This window comes from Euprymna scolopes, chromosome 31 (genome assembly GCF_053919585.1).
Source record: "Euprymna scolopes isolate OS-2025 chromosome 31, ASM5391958v1, whole genome shotgun sequence".
Lineage (NCBI taxonomy): Eukaryota > Metazoa > Mollusca > Cephalopoda > Sepiida > Sepiolidae > Euprymna > Euprymna scolopes.
This window is the reverse complement of record NC_136512.1, coordinates 68,728,945-68,748,019: the sequence shown is the minus strand read 5'-3', so window position 1 is coordinate 68,748,019 and position 19,075 is coordinate 68,728,945. Positions and strand designations below refer to the sequence as shown.

The 19,075-nt window shown below is 33.1% G+C and overlaps 1 protein-coding gene across 1 annotated transcript in view; it reads right to left on the bottom strand.

Moving 5' to 3' along the window:
- Nucleotides 1–10,141, bottom strand: part of LOC145255804 (uncharacterized) — a 70,945-nt gene extending 60,804 nt beyond the window's left edge. The window contains exon 1 of the mRNA XM_080114492.1: nucleotides 9,915–10,141. Coding sequence (XP_079970618.1) covers nucleotides 9,915–10,109 — 195 coding nt within the window. The 5' untranslated portion in view covers nucleotides 10,110–10,141. The remainder of the gene's footprint in view (nucleotides 1–9,914) is intronic.
- Between the last annotated feature and the right edge of the window lie 8,934 nt (nucleotides 10,142–19,075).

The following is a 19,075-nucleotide window of genomic DNA, read 5'->3' as shown; positions in this document are numbered from 1 at the left end:
ACTCTATTACTAACCCTAAGTCCGAGCGGCTGTAATAATAAAATGGAAAAAGTATGCACGATGGGGGTCTAACAGGACCATTAAAAGTCAGTTTTATTGTATGTCATTTAAAAATAAAAAATCGGTTTTGCAACAAAATCGATCAAAGTTCTTATGAAATGTTGAAATTTAAATCCAATAAATACTTGCATTTTTTTTTAACTCTTAAATGTCTAGATTATGAGGAGTAGAAAGTGGATGTTGGGTTTACTTTCGGAAGCCTCATAACTCTCACTTCCCTTCTTTTGTCCTTTAGTCCTCACGTTCCATAAGCGATGTTTCTGATAAAATGGGGAAGAATTGATGTTTTCTGGGTCGGAATCTACGCATATAAATCTTCAAAATTGTTTATCAATATTATGCTATAGCAAAGGAAGAAAATGAATGCATAATAAAATGGAAATAATTGAAAGAATAGAAAGGGTCACCAGGTAGTAAGTGTTAACTAAAACATAAACACGTTAATGCAAAAATTGAGAAACAAATTTTATAACAAAACATTTTTATACAATTGATAAAAATTATAAAAGTTGTTTTCAATCGTGAAAATGTTCATTTATGTAAAAACGTGTTTGATGAATAAAGTTGGGTTAGTAGGCACACGGCTTAGAAATGTGTAAGTCAATATGTTCATAGTGTGAATATGTGTGCATATTTACGTATGTGAGTATTTGGCAGCGTGGCATTGTGTGTGCGCGTTGGTTTACCTTGTAATTGGTGGTGCATGTATAGCTGTGAATAGCAATTTGTTTCTGTTTGCCTGACTGTTGTTAGTCTGTAGGAATGTGCCATCGCGATGAAGAAAGCTGGTATACGAGTCATTGAGTTCTTTTCGCCTCTCCTAGGCCCAAAAATATGGGAGAGGGAGGGTGAACGGACGTTCTAGAGTCCTGCACAAGGTATATAGTATTTTCTAAGTTTGTACTAGCTTATTAATTTAACATGAACTTGTTACTTTTGGGGGTTTGAAACGATTTTCATTGGTTGAAAATACCTTAAGTTAACACGTTCCTGTGAAAACTTGCTCGTTTTATGAAGTGATGAAGAGAGCATAATTCAGTCACCACACATCTCAAAAGAATGATAAGTAAATAAATACTTAACTTTTAACTATAAACTATTTTAAAGCTTAACAAAACTAATAAATTGGATGGGGCTTATTTGCTGAGCCACGGATTTTTATACGGTGTGGGGGGGGTTATGCCGATGATTTAGAGCAGGAGTCTTCGAACGGTGTGGGAGGAGCATATTTCTGACTTTTTAGATCTCAAATAAATAAAATTACCCGGACATGTTTTATACTGTTTTGCTTATTAGCTTTGCTTTTTTAGTGAAATTGGTTCTCCCAAACCTCATTTTTTTATCATTTTTTGAATCACACTATTTTCACACATTTCCATTTTTAAAATTTTTCCGGAATATTTTTTTAGATGCATTAAAATTAACCAATCACCTCTTTCCCCATTGCACCACACGATCAAGATCAGAGGAGAGGAAATCAGAGAGAACTTGGTTGTTTACGGCCATTGAAGTGCTGCCATAGATGGTAGTGTCGTTAGCATAAATGTCTAAAAATTATCTAGATTTGGGAGATCATTGATGTAGATCAGGAAGAGAGTTGGGGCCGGGATGGACCTCTGAGGGACTCCAGCATTAATACTGTGAGCTTCTGATTTGTTTGTGAAACTGGTTCTCCAAAACCTCACTTTTTTTTATCATTAGCTAAACAAAAAGAAAAACCACCACACTATTTTCACACATTTCCATTTTAAAAAAATTTTTCCTAAATATTTTTACGTTTTCCATAAGAATTCAGTGGGCTGGATTAAAGACTTTGGTGGGCCGGATCTTGCATGCTGGCCGTAGTTTGGAGACTCTTGATTTGTAGAATAATTTAGATCTGAAACAATGGAAGACCTGCTTGTTAAGTAAAAGACTTGGAGAAATGTTACAGTAAAGGCCTGAGAGTGAATGTTACCGAGATCAAAGTGATAATCATTGTTAGAGAGATCTCAAAAAAAAGGGAAGTTTCTCTGTTCTGTTTGTGGAAAGAGGGGTTGAGAGCGAAGTAATGGTCTTTTGTTTTTTTATTTTACTTAGGTCACCACTTATCAAGGCCCGGAGGCCACTCAGGGATAAGGGTTAAGTGTTAGGTAGGTGGTGAGACGGTATCAGTCATGGTGGAAACTTTGGGTAGGATAAGATTATCTAAATGAAATGACTCGATAGGAATTTATTTATATTAGACTTGAAGACGACCATGTTATAGTCAGCCGAGAAGCACACAGGGTATTGTATTACACAAAGGGGCAGCTCTAGGAAAGAAGGAACTCTGCTCGTGGAATTTTCGTTTAGTTTTGGGCACAGGGCATGATGAAAGTTGTTGGCGGTTATTTCAGAAAGCAAATGCTACTTAGATCAAAATGAGGATCAGTAACTGCAGCGTTAGAAAGATCTCAAAAAGAGGAAAGTTTCTCTGCTCTGTGGAAAGGGGGGGGGTGATAGCGAAGTCTTCAGTGGTCACTATTCACTATTTCCATTTGCCACTGGTTATTGTCTTGCTTCATATATGCAGTTGCGGCCATAATATAACGAACAAAAACACCAAAGACATAAATATGTATATCATAAAATAATAATTATGATTAGCAATGAAATTTTATTGAGTATAGAAAGGATTAACAAAATCATTCCTTAACTTTCGTCTAGTAGTTTATTTCCATTTGTTCCATCCAATCTTTATTTAAAAAAAAACCATTACGTAAAATTTTGTAACTTTGGATAATATTCATGCATTACACACCAATCTTTATTAAGTAAAGGAGAGAACTTGAATGCCTACTAGACACTATCCTCGAGTGTCTAAGGTCTCTCTGTACAGGGGTTTGTTAGAACAATCTGGCACGAGGATACTTTTTCCTAAAAGTAAACCATGACCAAATATTCACCTCAAGTAATAGTACGAAGCTAGATACTCCACCAGACTAGATAAATTCTTGTCTTGGAATCCAGTAAGACCATTACTTGGGACTAACACTTGAACTCTATGAGATACATAGATATTCGAATGCTCCATTTAAGTTCTTTATCTCTCAAACACTGAGTTAGTAAAGAAATTGAGAACATAATTTTCTTCTCCCCAAGTAACTATTTTCATATGTTGTAGTATATCTTACGTTTTGGTCTCTTGGTCTTACTGGATTCCAGGACAAGAATTTATCTAGTCTGGTGGTGTATCTAGCTTCATATTATTACTTGAGGTAACATCACTTGGAGAAGGTGCACCATTCTTCTTAAAAGCTAATGTAAGTTAGGCATAGTGAGGAGATATTATTTGGGCAGCGAATACTATGGGATTTTGAATATTTGGTCAGGGTTTACTTCCAGGTTCTTTTGGCAAACCCCTATACAGAGAGACCTTAGACACTCGAGGATAGTGTCTAGTACGTATTCAAGTTCTCTCCAGTCGGCATTCAAGTTCTCTCCTTATATTATGGCTGCTACTCTGTGTGTGTGTGTGTGTGTGTGTGTGTATATATATATATATATATATATATATATAACCAAATGAGTACTATAATACAACACTGATTCAGTGAAATTGAATTTTCACTTTAAAATAACTTTGATATTTCTAATTCAGTTCTTTGTAAAAAAAAAAACGAATACTTTATTCTTAATAGCCCTTCTGTCTGTGTGCATTTGCCAAAAAGCTTCTCGACATGCTTGAGAACAAAATTCCACACAGTATTTGTTTTCTTTTGTTGTTTAATCACATTTGTAGATTAGTAGATTACACTGAAGTAAACACACCATCAGGGCTGGATAAGCATACAGTTTGCCAAAATGATGATATGTGGTTGCAAAGTTGGAAAGATCCCTAAGAAAAGAAGAAAAGTTACCATTGCTCTGTTTGTGGGAAGGGGGTTGAGAGCAACTCGATCTTTTGTGGTATTTGTGAGCATTGCGTACACACACAAAAAAATGCGGTAGAATTACTGATAGACTGAGAGAGTTTAACCAGTTTGTGTTCAAGAAGTGTATGACAATGGAGATGGATGAAAACTCAGATGTGGAGAAAATATATCTGGATATCAAAAGGATTGTTGAGAAGTTTTCTTCCCTTAGTGACACCATTGGAGCACTCGGTGGAGCAGGTGTAGTGTTATTGCAAGAATTCGTAATCTCGTAACTTATAATCTCATGTGAACAGACATCTTGCTGCTCAACTCTCTACTTAAGATGTCCTAGGTATTTATTTGCTTCTCCACGAAAGCAAAACGTGACACAAGGTCGTTTTTAATGTGGGGGGGGGGGAAACCAGCTCCCCAAAAAGAGGCACTCTTGAAGTAGGCAAAAATTAGTATAGAAGGGTTTCCCACCTATATTGACTAAGGAAAAATTAATTAACTTGAATGCAGCAGCAGAACGGATACTACACTCTGATCGTGTCCTCGGCAACAGCGTGCCCTATTGATACTTTTGCAGTATAACGACCGTGCTATCGTCAAAATCATTCAGACAATTTACTAGAAACGCCAGAAGGTGCCGAACGAAAGTTTCGTAATTGTGTGTGTGTGTGTGTGTGTGTGTGTGCGTGTGTGTAGAAAAGCTGGGCAACTTTTTCAATGAAAAATATATTATTTCTGTTAGTACGAAGCTAATTCAATGAAAAATTAATTGAAAAATGAAAATATTCTTGAATAATTATTGGACAATTTTTACGATATTTTTAGATAAGCAAAATTCAAATCAACCCAAAAAAAACAAAAAAAAACACTCATTGTAAGGTAAGCTTCATGAATAAATAAATATATATTTTTTTAATAACAAGCAACTAATAGCAAACAAAATTAATGTTTTTTTTTTTCCTTCATTTTATGATTTCTGCTATGTTTTTTTTTTTTCGAATGAAGATAAATATTTGGATATTTTTTTTTTTAATAAATCAATGATAAAAAAAAAATATTTTCTTGATTTTATTTATTTATTTTTTTGTATTAGGATTAAAGCGTCAGCGTTTTAGCACTTTCCGGCGTTTTCTGTAAATCACCTGGACGATTTCGGCGATATAGCAGTCTTTATACTGCATAAGTACTAAACAATGTTTGAGAATATAACTTAACATTATTGAAAATACGCGGCAGACTTTCACTTAGAGACATCAAAGGTGCACCTTTACGATTGCATCGCCGTGAAAAAAAAAGTGTGTGAATACTGCAGTTGTTTTTATGTGTGTGTGTGTGTTATTGTTATCGTACTTATTACTATATCACCCTATTAACGATGTTGTTGTAAAATATTGTGATCATATAGCTGAATCCTGTTCGTGGAGGGATTTATCATAGAAACAAGATGTATCATAGACAAGGGGTCGGCAGGATTCAGGCTGTTGACTTCTTTAGCGTCTGAACGCTAATGGAAGTAACTAGAGAGGGCAAAATAAACAGTCGGGGAAAGAATCTAGATTGTTCATCCGTTAAAAGAACAAGGATCATCTGATCATCTTGGAGGGATGATGGATGATACGCGCTGAATTGTGTTGCAGATCTCTAACCATTCCTCTCCCGCTTCAGCACTTCTTGATTCCAGTGACAAAATGACTAGAAACAATGTTGAGATAAGTGAAGAGCACATGCAGTATTCACAAATGGTCACCTATTTTAGTACTGACCAGGCTCAAAGATGCTTAACTTTGGTAATCTAACAGAAACAGATGTGAGTATGATTATGCTGTAATCAGGGATGAAATAATCGGTGCAACAAGACATGTTATGTACGAAAATCAGTATGATAAAAGTCTTCTACTACCACTCCTCTTTGCACCTTTCTGTCGGTATGATAAAGGTCTTCTTCTGCTACCCCTCTTTGCCCCCATCTGTCATTATGATAAAAAATCTTCTGCTCCTCCTCTTTACCTCTCTTCTGTCGGTATTATGAAGATCTCCTTCTGTTCCCACTCTTTGCCCCCTTCTGCTCCCCTTCTTTGCGCCCTTCTGTCGGGATAATAAATATCTTCTTCTGCTTCCCCTTTTTACCAACATTAACCCTAATCTTCCTCCAATTTTGATTGGCGGTCAATATTGTTCACCGTAAAGCAAGCTTATTATCAGACACTTGAATATTAAAATGTTGAAGGAGAGACAGATAACTCTTTGTGACCCAAGGGACTTTATTATGGATGCGAAGCTAGCTGCATGGGTTATTAGAGCATGTTACACACGCGCGTGCGCATTTCAATTGTTACGTTATGTAATAAATGAAAACTATTTAAGAAAAAATGTTTATATTTAAAATCAAGCGGCTTGTGAACGAATGCGAATAAATAAAAAGCGATGCAACCTATAAAAAAAAAAAAAAATTGGGGGAGTATTTTTGAAAAAGTGGTCAAAAACACAAATATACAACAAATAAATGTTATCAAGGGCAAGATAAGTTACTCTTCTACCTACTTGAGTAAGTTTTTTTTTTGTGGTTTAACTTATGTTAAAGTGTTTATTTACTTTGAGACGCAAGTAGTGCAGAGTCTTAAGTTAAAACAAAAACAAAATAGCTGACCTTACATAGTTATATGTGGATGTCCGATAATTATTCAAAAATTGAAAATTAAAGAAAATAGTAGAACATCTGTAAAGCGAGTTTCTACCAGTATTTTTTTTTTTTTTTTAATTTTCGATTTTAGGGCGATTATCATGACTCCCCAGATGACTGTCTAATGTCAGCAATTTTTTTTTATTGTTCTAACTTAAATCATGACTCCCCAGATGACTGTCTAATGTCAGCAATTTTTTTTTATTGTTCTAACTTAAAACTTGGCATTACTTGTGATTCAAAGTAAACAAACACTTTAAAATAAGTTAAAAAACAAAACACTTATCCAGGTAGGTAGAATAGTAACTTATCTTGCCCTTGGTAACATTTATGTGTTGCATTTTTTTTAATTCCTTCTTTGTTTTGTTGGCTATTGTAAAAAAAAAAGAAAAAGAAGAATACTCCAAATTTTCCATATCATTCTAAATATTTTTCTGGTATTGCTAACCCTGATATTGGTGTTAAGTTGCACGTAGGGTTAGCGTTTGGGTTAATCATGCTTTGTTGGAGGGGGTGTGCTAAAAAGTTTGCTTAAAACAAAACAAAACATAACAAAAACACGCTGGGGGAAAAAAATCTTCATTAAGTTAAATACTGACTCTAAGTGAGGTGACAATAAAAAACAATATATATGAAATATAACAATCTCCAAGAGAGAGGGGTAGTTTGCTTGAAGCATTGTTGGTAAATAAGTATGTGGATATTTATGAAGGTTGGTAGCAATGCAGAAAAGCCAAAATAGAGAAAGAAGGTATGAACAAAAACAAACAATCAAACAGTATTTGGGTTACGAATATTCACAAACTATTTTTCAAAAGATTTTTCACATTGTTGCTAAATGTCAATAAAAATTTCCCGGGTAGTGTAATATCTTTAATAATTTCGGGAGAAAACCTTTCCTTCTCAAAAAGAATTAAAAAATGGTGTTATCAAGCAGTTTTTTTTTTTGTTTATTTATGGCATATCAACTCTTTTCTGGTCATTTAAATGCTGAATCCTGTAATTTGGAAAAAAGTCTTTATGCTAAAACTTCTGGTACTTATGCACTTTTGTTACTGTACTGAAATAATAACATTATTTTGAAAGCCATTCTTAACATGAGAAGGAGAGGATGTTTTGTAACTATTCTGTGTTTCCACCTAACAATTTAATAAAAAAAAAAAAAAAGATATCGTGAAATTTGAATTTAACCTGAAAAACTATTTTAAAATTGCACGGTAACAAAAGTGCATAAGCCCCAAAGTTCGGTGCTAGTGCAGAGAGTGATCCGCGCTATTTTTAAAATCGTATTTCCAAGTTTAATTATAGTTTTATATGTTTTTTTTTATTCAATTGTAAGGTTGAAGTATAGAATAGGTACAAAACACCCTCCCCTCTCCATGTTAAGAATGGCTTTTTAAATAATAACGTTATCATTTACGTCCGGATCACTCTCTGCACTAGTACCCAAAGTTCTTTATATTTTCAAATATTTATTTATGTTTGGTTTGATTGTTTTGTTTTACAGCGTATCAACCCTTGGCCAAAACGTGGTGAGACGACAACAACTATGGAAGGCAGTAATTACTGAGGATACAGTTAAGAGACTCAGCATTCCTATTCCGTTCCGGTTAATGACCTGACGAAATCCAGACAAATAATTGGACAAAACGCCATGAAACAACAACTATGAAGATGAGGATAACAGTCCGCAAATAAATAAATAAATATACAAATTACAAAGAATTCCAGTCTACATATCTATAAAACTGAAATTGTCTGTCTGTGTACATTTCCCTACCAAACTACTCTGTCAATTTTCAGTCTAGAGACTCGAGATTTGACATAAGGGGTATTGAGATTTGGGAAAATCTTTTTAATCGATTTTCAACCAAAAATTTGGCTGTCAAGGGGGTCGAAATTCAACGATTTGACCTTTGAGAAATCTACCAAACTCCTCCGCCAATTTTGGGTCTAAACACTTGAAATTTTAGATGTAGGTTACTTGGACATGAATCTACTTTTTAATTTGATTTGAGCCCAAAACAATAAATGTTAAAAGTTCAAAATTGGAGTCAAAGTTAAAAATAATTTGACCTCTGTAGTCTCTACCAAATTACTCAGTCAAGTTTTGCTCTAAACATTTGAAATTTTACATAAAGGGTATTTAGACATGCAGCAAGCTTTTTAATCAGTTTTTGGGCGAAAATTGTGCTTCCAAGGGGTCAAAGTTGAAAGAGTTGTCCTTTGCAGAATCTATCAAACTCCTCCGCCAATTTTGGGTCTAAACACTTGAAATTTTAAATGTAGGTTAGCTGGACATGAGTCAAACTTTTTAATATATGTATATATATGCACATAACGTTATGAACAGTACATAAAGCCCAAGCAAAGCCGAGCTGAACATAAAATAAAATTGTGTTTGTTTTTGGCTTTGCCAGGGCATGACTGAGTTTTGCAAAGGGAAAGGAACAAAACAATAACATTAATGTTTGGTGTATTTTAGGTCAGGAAACCGGTATCTTCAGACAGCCTAATCTGGTCGTACCAGAGAACCATCAAGGAAAGCGAAGAATTTGTGTTAATATTCAACAGTAAATTACGTAGCTATTGATTTGGTTGAGAAGGGGGGGTCCAATTGTTTTTGTTCATAATTTTTTTCATCATTCTGATTTTTCTGCATTGCTACCAGCCTTCATAAATACACACATAAAAGTCTTTATTTCATTTGATTAAAATTCTGCACATACATGTAGCATTACCTGTTGTCATTGTTAGTCGTTATTAAAGACTTTTACCAAAACTTTAGGTACTTGTGCATTTCAGGGTTGAAAGAAAATTGTTTTGTTTCCATCTTGGAGAATCAAAGATTTGTTAGAGTTTCGCATAACTTACTGACAAAAGTAAAACAAACACTAAATAAACACAATAACACGGCATCTTTTTTTTTTTTTTTTTAATTAAGATATTTAATACTAAGCTGATTAATAAAAATCAATTAAATTTTTATTCGATTTTTGTACTTATGCAGGATATGAACCGTGATGAAATAATTTAGAAACCCATTCTTAACACAGGGAGGGGAATAGTGTTTCTTTATTTTGTACTTTCATCTAACAATTTAATTAACAAAAGATGCCGTAAAAATTGAATTTCATCCATTTTTGGAGAAATTTTTGAAAATCTTTTGCAATTGTCTCCTCTTGTTCCGAGTGGAATTCTTCAAAAATGAAAACGAAAAAAATTTACCTCAAACCTAAAATTTTGTTTTAAAAACGATTAAAAAAAAAGTCAGATAAACTCACCAATATAGATGAAACCATCATTGTTGTCTTTTTTCCCCGATTTGTATTTATTGTATGTGTTTCTGCAGTAGTTACTCCAGACGATGGTCGTGGTATAAACATCCCTGGGGTGTCGGGACTATAAGTAGAGATCGCCATACCCTCGCATCCAAGGACCACGCCATAGACGATGCAGAGAAATAGTGTTCGTGACATAATTCCAATTTTTTTTTTAATGATTTAAAAAAAAAATTTTTTTTTGCACTGTTTTATTTTTCCATTTATATTTTTAAAATGTTTTTATTTTGTTTATTTAATTTCTTTTGTTTATGATTTAAAATAAATGGTTTAAATTTTTACTTTTTTGTTTTTAATTTTTTGTTTATAATTGTTATTTCTTTCATTTTTTTTTTTTTTTAAAGTTTTTAGACGATACAGAGAAATAGTATCCGTGACATGATTCCAGGTTTTGTTTATGATTTTTTTTTTTTTAATTTCAAAAAAATTTATTTATTAGTTAAATCTACCGTTTTTATTCTTTTTTTTTAATACTATATGTTATTTTTTTTTTTAATCTATTCATTTTTCCAAACGTGTTTTATTCTGTCTGTTTATAATTGTTATTTCTTTCATTTTTTTTTATGTATTTTTTTTTTTCATTTTGGCAAAACGTTAAAAACTTTAAACCCCATTTTTTTTTTAAATATTAATTTTATTATTTATAAATTGTATTTTATTTTTTATTTAAATGTTTTAAAACCTAAAAAAAAAATTTTTTGAAGTCATAAACATGTGCATAATTACTAAAATTGAATTCTAAAACAATGTGCAATGAATTGAATAATTAACCGACATTAATAAAAAAAATAATATCTATATAATAATACGCAAATACAACTTTATGTTCTTACATATGTTATCATCCTTCACATTTTTTTTTTTTACAAATGGGATGGCCTGGACGCCAAAGATGCAACACAAAACCAATATTTTTAAAAATTTCATCTGATGTTGCTTTTGTATTGAACGTGAAACTAAAATATATTCTCTTGTTTTTTGGGTTTTTTTTTTTTTTTTCTTACTCCGATTAAAGTGTAGTATCTATTCTGTCCAAAGATAGTGCAATAATATTGTCGGGTCTGTGTTCACACCGGTTGTCTGTAGAATGGAAATATGCTACAAACTCTTACATAATCATATATATGCTTAGATAAGTATATTTAATTTTGAACAAAATCGGTTCAATAATATTGTGGGGTCTGCGTTTACGCCAGACGTCCAGAGAATGGAAATATTTAGAAGAATTGTGAAGTTTCCATGGGTCCCACTAATCTGAATAATAAATCTTAAAATCTAACCTTGTTGTACATCTCGTTGTCTAGAGTTCAATCCCGCGAAAGAGACCTGGTCAATTTTGCTTTGTCTTGTCAATATATAATAAATATGGCTACATGTTTTAGGATTGATTAAAATTTAGAAATAATTCAATTTTGGTTTATTGTTAGGAAGTTATTAATGATAGTTTAGTATTAGACATGATTTAAAAAAATGATTCATTATAAAAAAAAAAAAAAAAAAAAAGATTTTAAAATTGCTTATTATTAAAAATGTGTTATGGTGAGAGAATGATTAAAAAATGTTTATTAAAATAATTATAATGGTTTATTTTTAAAAAAATGTGCAATAATGATTTATTAATAAAAATGATTAAGAATTGTGTATTATTTTTCAAAAACTTGTTCAAAAAGATTTTTTTTTAAACATGTTCGTTTAGTAAAAAAATAATTAAATAAAATGATTTATTAATTAAAAAAAAAATGATTAAAAATTATTTTATCAATAAAAAAAATTGTATTAAAAATGGTTTTAAAATGTTATTAAAAAAATTAAAAATATATTGTTAAAAACTTTTGTAAAACAACATTAACTAATAATGAAATAAAATAAACATACAGTAGGCTTAAATTGCCTTTAAATTCATAAAAATTTGAAAGGTACAAATATATCTACATTTTAAAATCAATAACAGCGATAGATACTTTTTGTAAATGTTAAAATGAAATACATATTTTTTCTGTAATTTATCAATTCTGTTCAGATAACCACCTGAAGTTAATATTATAAAATATTTTTTTAAATCAATATAAATACAATTCCACACACAAGATCCCTAGTTTGAGCCTAGAGACCAATTGGTTGGTTGGATAAAGACACGCAAATTTTCAAAACACAAAAGCATGTGTCTGTGGATGCTATATAGTTATCTAATATATATATATGAGAATTAGTTCGGGTCAACTGCCGGGTAATAAGTCAATACATGTCCACGTCCAAAGTGCTCAACATTAAATTTCTTTTTAGTAGAGCTGGTATATGGTTTATTCAGCTTGCATCAGCAAAGCGTGTTTCGGTTATGACCTCCGCTACCTTTATCTTTTCTAATATGCTTATCATTGCAGTTTCGATCCCAAATCGAGAGAGTTGCTTGTTTAACTGCAATTAAGAGCTGTGATACAACGAAACAGTCAGTCTGTGCATGACATACACACACTTTATATATATATATATATATATATATATATATATATAAAGGAACAAACCGTATTATGTGTTCAACGTTTCGTCTTTATTTCGAGACTTCCTGAGGAGGTTTGTTCCTTTTTATTTCTCTATTTTGTCGGAATACTATTTCCATCATATATATATATGCAAAAGAGGAATTTACTTAAACCTTGTCGGGTGAAATTGGAGTAGTAAAATGATGCTTATTTGAATTTATATATAAAGCAATTTTTATAGTACTTACGTTGCTGCTCTCTAATTCGTTCACTTTATTATATGTATATTAACATTTAAATAAATATATGTAATAAACAATAAAAACACAACAGTTATGAAAAATAATATTTTATAATTTAATCTTGCAACCAATTTCTAATTACTTTAGGGTACTTACATATTTATAATTATCGTATTTCTATTTTAAAATATAAGTTTATGATTCGCTGTTATACATGTGAATCCCCTTTTGCAATTGTGAATTTTCCAGGAATAAGTCAGTTTATGCAAGTGCTAAAACTACGATACGTTGAACTTAGTATCTCTAGGAATTTAAACTACATTTATTATTTACGCTTATAAAGTACTCAAAGATATTTTAGACTATATATGTGTATATGTATACACACACACACACACACACACACACACATATGTTGTGTATGTGTGTGTGTGTGTACATTTCACTTACTTTGCAGTGAGTGTAATAACGTAAGAGTAAGATGCTTCAACTGCTGACCAAACAGTAGGGTTTCGAATCTCAACTTGAAGCACTCACTATGCCTTTAGTAACCCTGAAGAGCTGTGATGCAACGAAACAACTGTTTCTCTCTCTCTCTCTCTATATATATATATAATATATATATAAAATAATGAATATTCAGAAGAACATGAACTATAGAAAGTACATTGATATGATATCTATAGATAGTTGTCTTTTTTTTTCATATGATAAACAATAAAATAAACTTAGCTTTTATAGTTTACTGCAGTTTCATGGCTTTATCCGATCGTCAGAAGTGACGCAATGGTGCATTTGGTATCAAGGTAATATACACTCTTGTAAAAGACAAAAATCCGCTATCAATTCAATTCTCTTCTCTCTGTATCTGCCTTATAAAAACAATATATTTTTTTTAATCCTATAATTTATAACTTGATAAAATCGTAATTTTTTTTTCTTTAAAATGTTAACCTAAAATAAAATGCCATAAAATAGATTATAAAATATACAAAATCTTTTCTTCAATTTAAAATTTATATTTTTTTCCTACTACACTTTTAGTTAAAATATATACGAAGAAGACTCAAGCAACACAATTTAGTTGTTTTTTTTTTTTTTTTTTCTCCTTTTCTTTTTCACCTTCAAACTTAATTCTATCCTGGGTATAATTGCCCGATCTCCCAAAGCCCCCCTCTTATGTGGCGGAATGTAAAGTTAAGTAAGTTTTCCAGCATTCCTTCAGCGAAAAAGAAAGCACTATTAAAAAGAATGAACTCGGCCAGTTCGACCAGGGGGCGGAGCCATAGAAATATATTTGCATATCATTAACTGTCAATCATTTTATTCCTGCAATTTTATTGGATAAAAAAAGCTTTCTCTTTGATCAAATTTTTACTTTTTGAAAAGTTATTTTTTTTTCTTCGTTTTTTTTTTCTTCGTTTTTTTTCTTCGTTTTTTTTTCTTCGTTTTTTCTTGTTCTTTTTTTTTTGTTCTTTTTTTTGTTTTTTTTTGTTCTTTTTTTTGTTTTTTTTTTGTTCTGTTTTTTTCTGGTTTTTTTTTTGGTTTTTTTTAATCAATCTTATTTATCTCCATTTTTTTATTTTTTATCCCCCCCCCAATCTGTTTCTCCTTGGGTTAACTTTGTTCTCTTTTTATTAGAATGCAACCTACCTTGAGACGCATAATGTAACAAATACACAGGGACGATCGATCCGGAGATATCTCACTGCTGATGCAATTCTCTATCTATATAAGAGCCAGATACGCCCAAGGATGGAATACTGTTGCCACATCTGGGTAGGAGCTGCTAGAAAGGGTATTTATCCTGCCTTAGTGCCTTGATAGAGTTCAAAATAGACTTCGTAGCCTTGTAGGAGATGTCTTTTTCTCTTCCCTGCAACCTCTTTCTCACAGAAGAGATGTTGCGAGTTTGTCTCTGCTTTATCGTTATTTTCATGGCAACTGCTCGACTGAGCTCCAATCTATGCCCCCCCCCCCGCCCTCGCCAAACTTTCACAAGAAACACCCATCTAGCTGAAAACACTATCAATAATTTCCCCCACTCTTTATTTGTGCCTAAACCTAAACGGAGATTCCATGAACAAAGCTTCTTTCTTAGAACTGCTCGCCTATGGAATTGTCTTCCGTTTTCCTGCTTTCCAGCTGACTACAATATGGTTTTCTTCAAGTCTAACGTAAACAAGTTTTTGATGAGCCGTTCCATATAAGTTAACAAATTTACCGAATTTCCATTACTAACAAGTACTATATTTTCCAATCATCTACTGTACACTCTTTAACCCTTATCCTTGAGTGGCCTCTTGGCCTTGATAAGTGGTGATGCCTATGTAAATAAAAACAGAAAAAAACGTAAAGTGAAAGTTGTTTTATCTTAATCAAAAAGAAATGAATACACCTGACTGAATAAAATAAGCTTATCCAGTTTTACTGCAACATTAGAAAATTTTAATTGCACAAAAACTGTGTACGTACCTGTTAGTCTGTACACCAACATTTATTCATTGTAGATAAAATAACTGTCCATAGACACGTGTTTCACTGTATATACGACTAATCAGCGTGGCTGACAATACTATAATTCAATCCTGTAACCAGAGAGCCTGTGGTTGAGTGTGTTTTCACTATCCTACAAACCTTCGGCTGAAATTATGTATTTATTTGATTATTATAGATAAAATAGTGATTATGTAAACACACAGACAACGAACATATATATATATATGTTCAGAATGTGGAGTGACAATAATGTAAGGGTTGGGACAGGTGAGAACACAATTAGCTTTATAAAATCTTATAATTTATAAACGTCCCTTTATGTGCAGACATATTGGTGTTTCTGATGGTAAGTCATTTTTGCAATCACTACAAATTTCGCTTCACAACCTCACTTTTTTTTTAATCGCATTTTGCTGTGTACATCTCGTCTGCAGCATGCATCTATGCACCCCCAGCAAACATGCAGCATTGCGCATGTTTACATACTAACAACCTTAGGCATTTCTCTGACACCCTGAAGTGGATCCTGGATATGACCTTAAACTATACCCGGTGGTGAGGCCCCAGCTTGTGGGCTTTGGGGAGTGTGGAGTCACCCTTTAATTGCCATTGCTCCCAGGTCCATTCTGACCCGGAGTGGTAGTACCTGTTAGGGTCCCAACTATGGTTTAAATAGAAACCGACTTGAAAACAACAAATATATTCGATTAAAATTGTTCTTCAAAATCACTGTATTCAGCATTAAATAACCTGAAAAGGGATGATATGCCGTAAAACAAAAACAACCAACCAACACCTTGAAGTGAGTTTTGTTCAACAATTGTTTTTAAATGTCCGTAGTCAAATGTGCGCAACAGTGCTCTACCTTCTTTACTTTCAAAGTCCTCATTTCTGAAACCACTTCGGTACTCTCTGCTTTTTTTCATACCAGTGATGCTTTTAATAAGTAAAAAAAAAAAAAAAAAAAAAAAAATGCCAGTAGGCACAGGTGAAACATGAACAAATTCTGCAGAATCTTTCACGTTTTTTCTAATGGCTGGAAATACTTGATGCTTCGCCAAAGCTATCAATCATGTTGACACACGGCACAATCACATTGACGCACCGGTTCTCACCAGATCACCGAAGTTAAGCAACATTAAGCCTTGCCAGTGCCAGATGGGTGACCATTAGAGAAAGTTAGGTGCTGTATGTATCGCAAAGTAAAAATACCAGGTTGGGAAACTGGCGCAGTCTATCCTTCTCTCGAGGGTAGATGGGCCTCTCTTAAGCTGTGGCATCACGATAAAAAAATGCCCTTGATAGCCTTTAATAAGTATTATTATCCTATTGCCGGTCTGCTATTTGTAGAATGCACCATACTAAACATGGAACATTTTGCATGTTTACAGTTTTAGATAAAACTACTGAAGATTTATTAGCTGTTAATAAATGGACATAAAATTTGTCTGACCACAGGTGCCCACCATCTAGAATGAACATAACTTTTGTAAAGTCTCAATTGGTTCACAATCACAGTATGGAACTTTTTATTCAAGAAGGCATTATTTCAAAGAGCCTAGCTGGTTTCTTGAGTGGCCCTTGTCTTAATTAAATATTTCTCCTATTGCAGGTCTGCTGTTCGTAGTATGCACCTATGCAGCCAACTAAACATGCAGAATTGTGTATGTTTACAATTCTTGAGAAATCTACAACTCTTTCTTCACAGAAGGGATATTGCTAGTTTCTCTTTATCTTATGAAACTAATAATCTTGATGCTTGATCATAATACTGACCTTAGTTTCAATCGTATGTTCTCAAACAAAGAGCTTTCCCTTTTAAATAAGCTTATAACTCTACATTCTATGACATGCAACGATAGTTTATTTTGTGAAGTTACAGTGATACTCGGTTTCTCTGCTAACTGACAGGTTTGCGGTCACGTCTAACCAAGCATAAAACAATGGACCAATTCCTTAAATTTCTGGCTATACTCCAAACCGAACCCAACAGAAACAAACAACTCAACCCTTCCCCCACTCTCAAAGAAAAACAGTCCAATGTAAACAAGTTCTTGATGAGCCGTTCCACTTAAGTTAAGAAATTTACTGAATTTCCATTACTAACGATTACTATATTGTCCAATTGACTACTGTACACTTTTAACCCTTATCCTCGAGTGGTCTCTGGGCCTTGATAAGTGGTTATGCCTATGTAAAAAAAAAAATCACAATGATGTTGTTTGCACGCCAACTGATAAGGCTGCACTATTTGCCTTGATCTCTAGTTTGGATTCTGCAAACCACTCTCTTCCAAATTTCCTATTGCAGACTGAAGTCACATTTGATAATCCGATTGTCACCTTTTCCCATGTCCAAGATATCATTAAAAAAAATCTTCACACCATAAAGCATGTGCACCTGATTTTATTCCAGTTAATGAAATGCTTTGCTGAGCTGGCCCCTGTCCTCTCCAAACTCTTTAACCAATGACTTACCAAATCTTCCTTCCTTGATAGCTGGAAAATTGCCTCTGTGGTAAAAATGTCCGAGAATTTTGGTGAAAGAAATAACCCTCAAAATTATTACACTATCAGTCTACTCGTTCTTTGCTAAAATCTTTAAATCATTAATCAAGCTAGCGATAGTCTGCCCTCTCATTGATGCTAAACTTCTTTCTAGCAATCAGTATGGATTTTGGCAAGCATATTTTATTGCGGATATCCTAAAAGTTATCTCTGAACACATAAAACATAGACTGGATAAGGCAGGTGAAGCTAAACTGGTAGAGTTTGATATATAGTTAAAACCTTTGACAAGGATTGGCATTAATGTCTTCCCATGAAAATAAAGTCGTGTGAAGGTCATTTTTCCATGAAAATGAAGTCGTGTGAAGGTTTTGTCCATGAAAATGAAGTCGTGTGAAGGTTTTGTCCATGAAAATGAAGTCGTGTGAAGGTTTTGTCCATGAAAATGAAGTCGTGTGAAGGTTTTGTCCATGAAAATGAAGTCGTGTGAAGGTCTTTTCCATGAAAATGAAGTCGTGTGAAGGTCTTTCGATGAAAATGAAGTCGTGTGAAGGTCTATTCCATGAAAATGAAGTCGTGTGAAGGTCTATTCCATGAAAATGAAGTCGTGTGAAGGTCTATTCCATGAAAATGAAGTCGTGTGATGGTCTATTCCATGAAAATGAAGTCGTGTGAAGGTCTATTCCATGAAAATGAAGTCGTGTGAAGGTCTATTCCATGAAAATGAAGTCGTGTGAAGGTCTATTCCATGAAAATGAAGTCGTGTGAAGGTCTATTCCATGAAAATGAAGTCGTGTGAAGGTCTTTTCAATGAAAATGAAGTCGTGTGAAGGTCTTCCCATGAAAATGAAGTCGTATGAAGGTCTTCCCATGAAAATGAAGTCGTATGAAGGTCTTCCCATGAAAATGAAGTCGTATGAAGGTCTTCCCATGAATATGAAGTCGTATGATATTACTGAACGAATATTTAATATAATCAGATCCTTCCTAGACAAAAGAAAGCTCCAGGTCGTCTTTGATGGCCACATATCTAAACATGATATTTGGCCTTTATTATTCCTAATCTTCATAAACAATCTCCTTTATGTCAGATATTAGCATATTTGTTGATGACACCCTGCTTGATTCTCAACACGCACAAAGACAATGGCTGAATCCCAGAAATGACCCCCAGTCTGCAGTGAAATAAATAGATGGTTATATTAACTAATGCTACTAAGTTAAAACTCCTTTCTTTTAACAATCATAAGAAAATTTTCCAATCATTGACATGACTAATAACATCCTACCTGAGAGTTTAACATTCAAACTCCTTAGCCTGATATTCACAGGTTACATGAATTAGAATGCATATACAGAAGATACTTCCAAGTCTG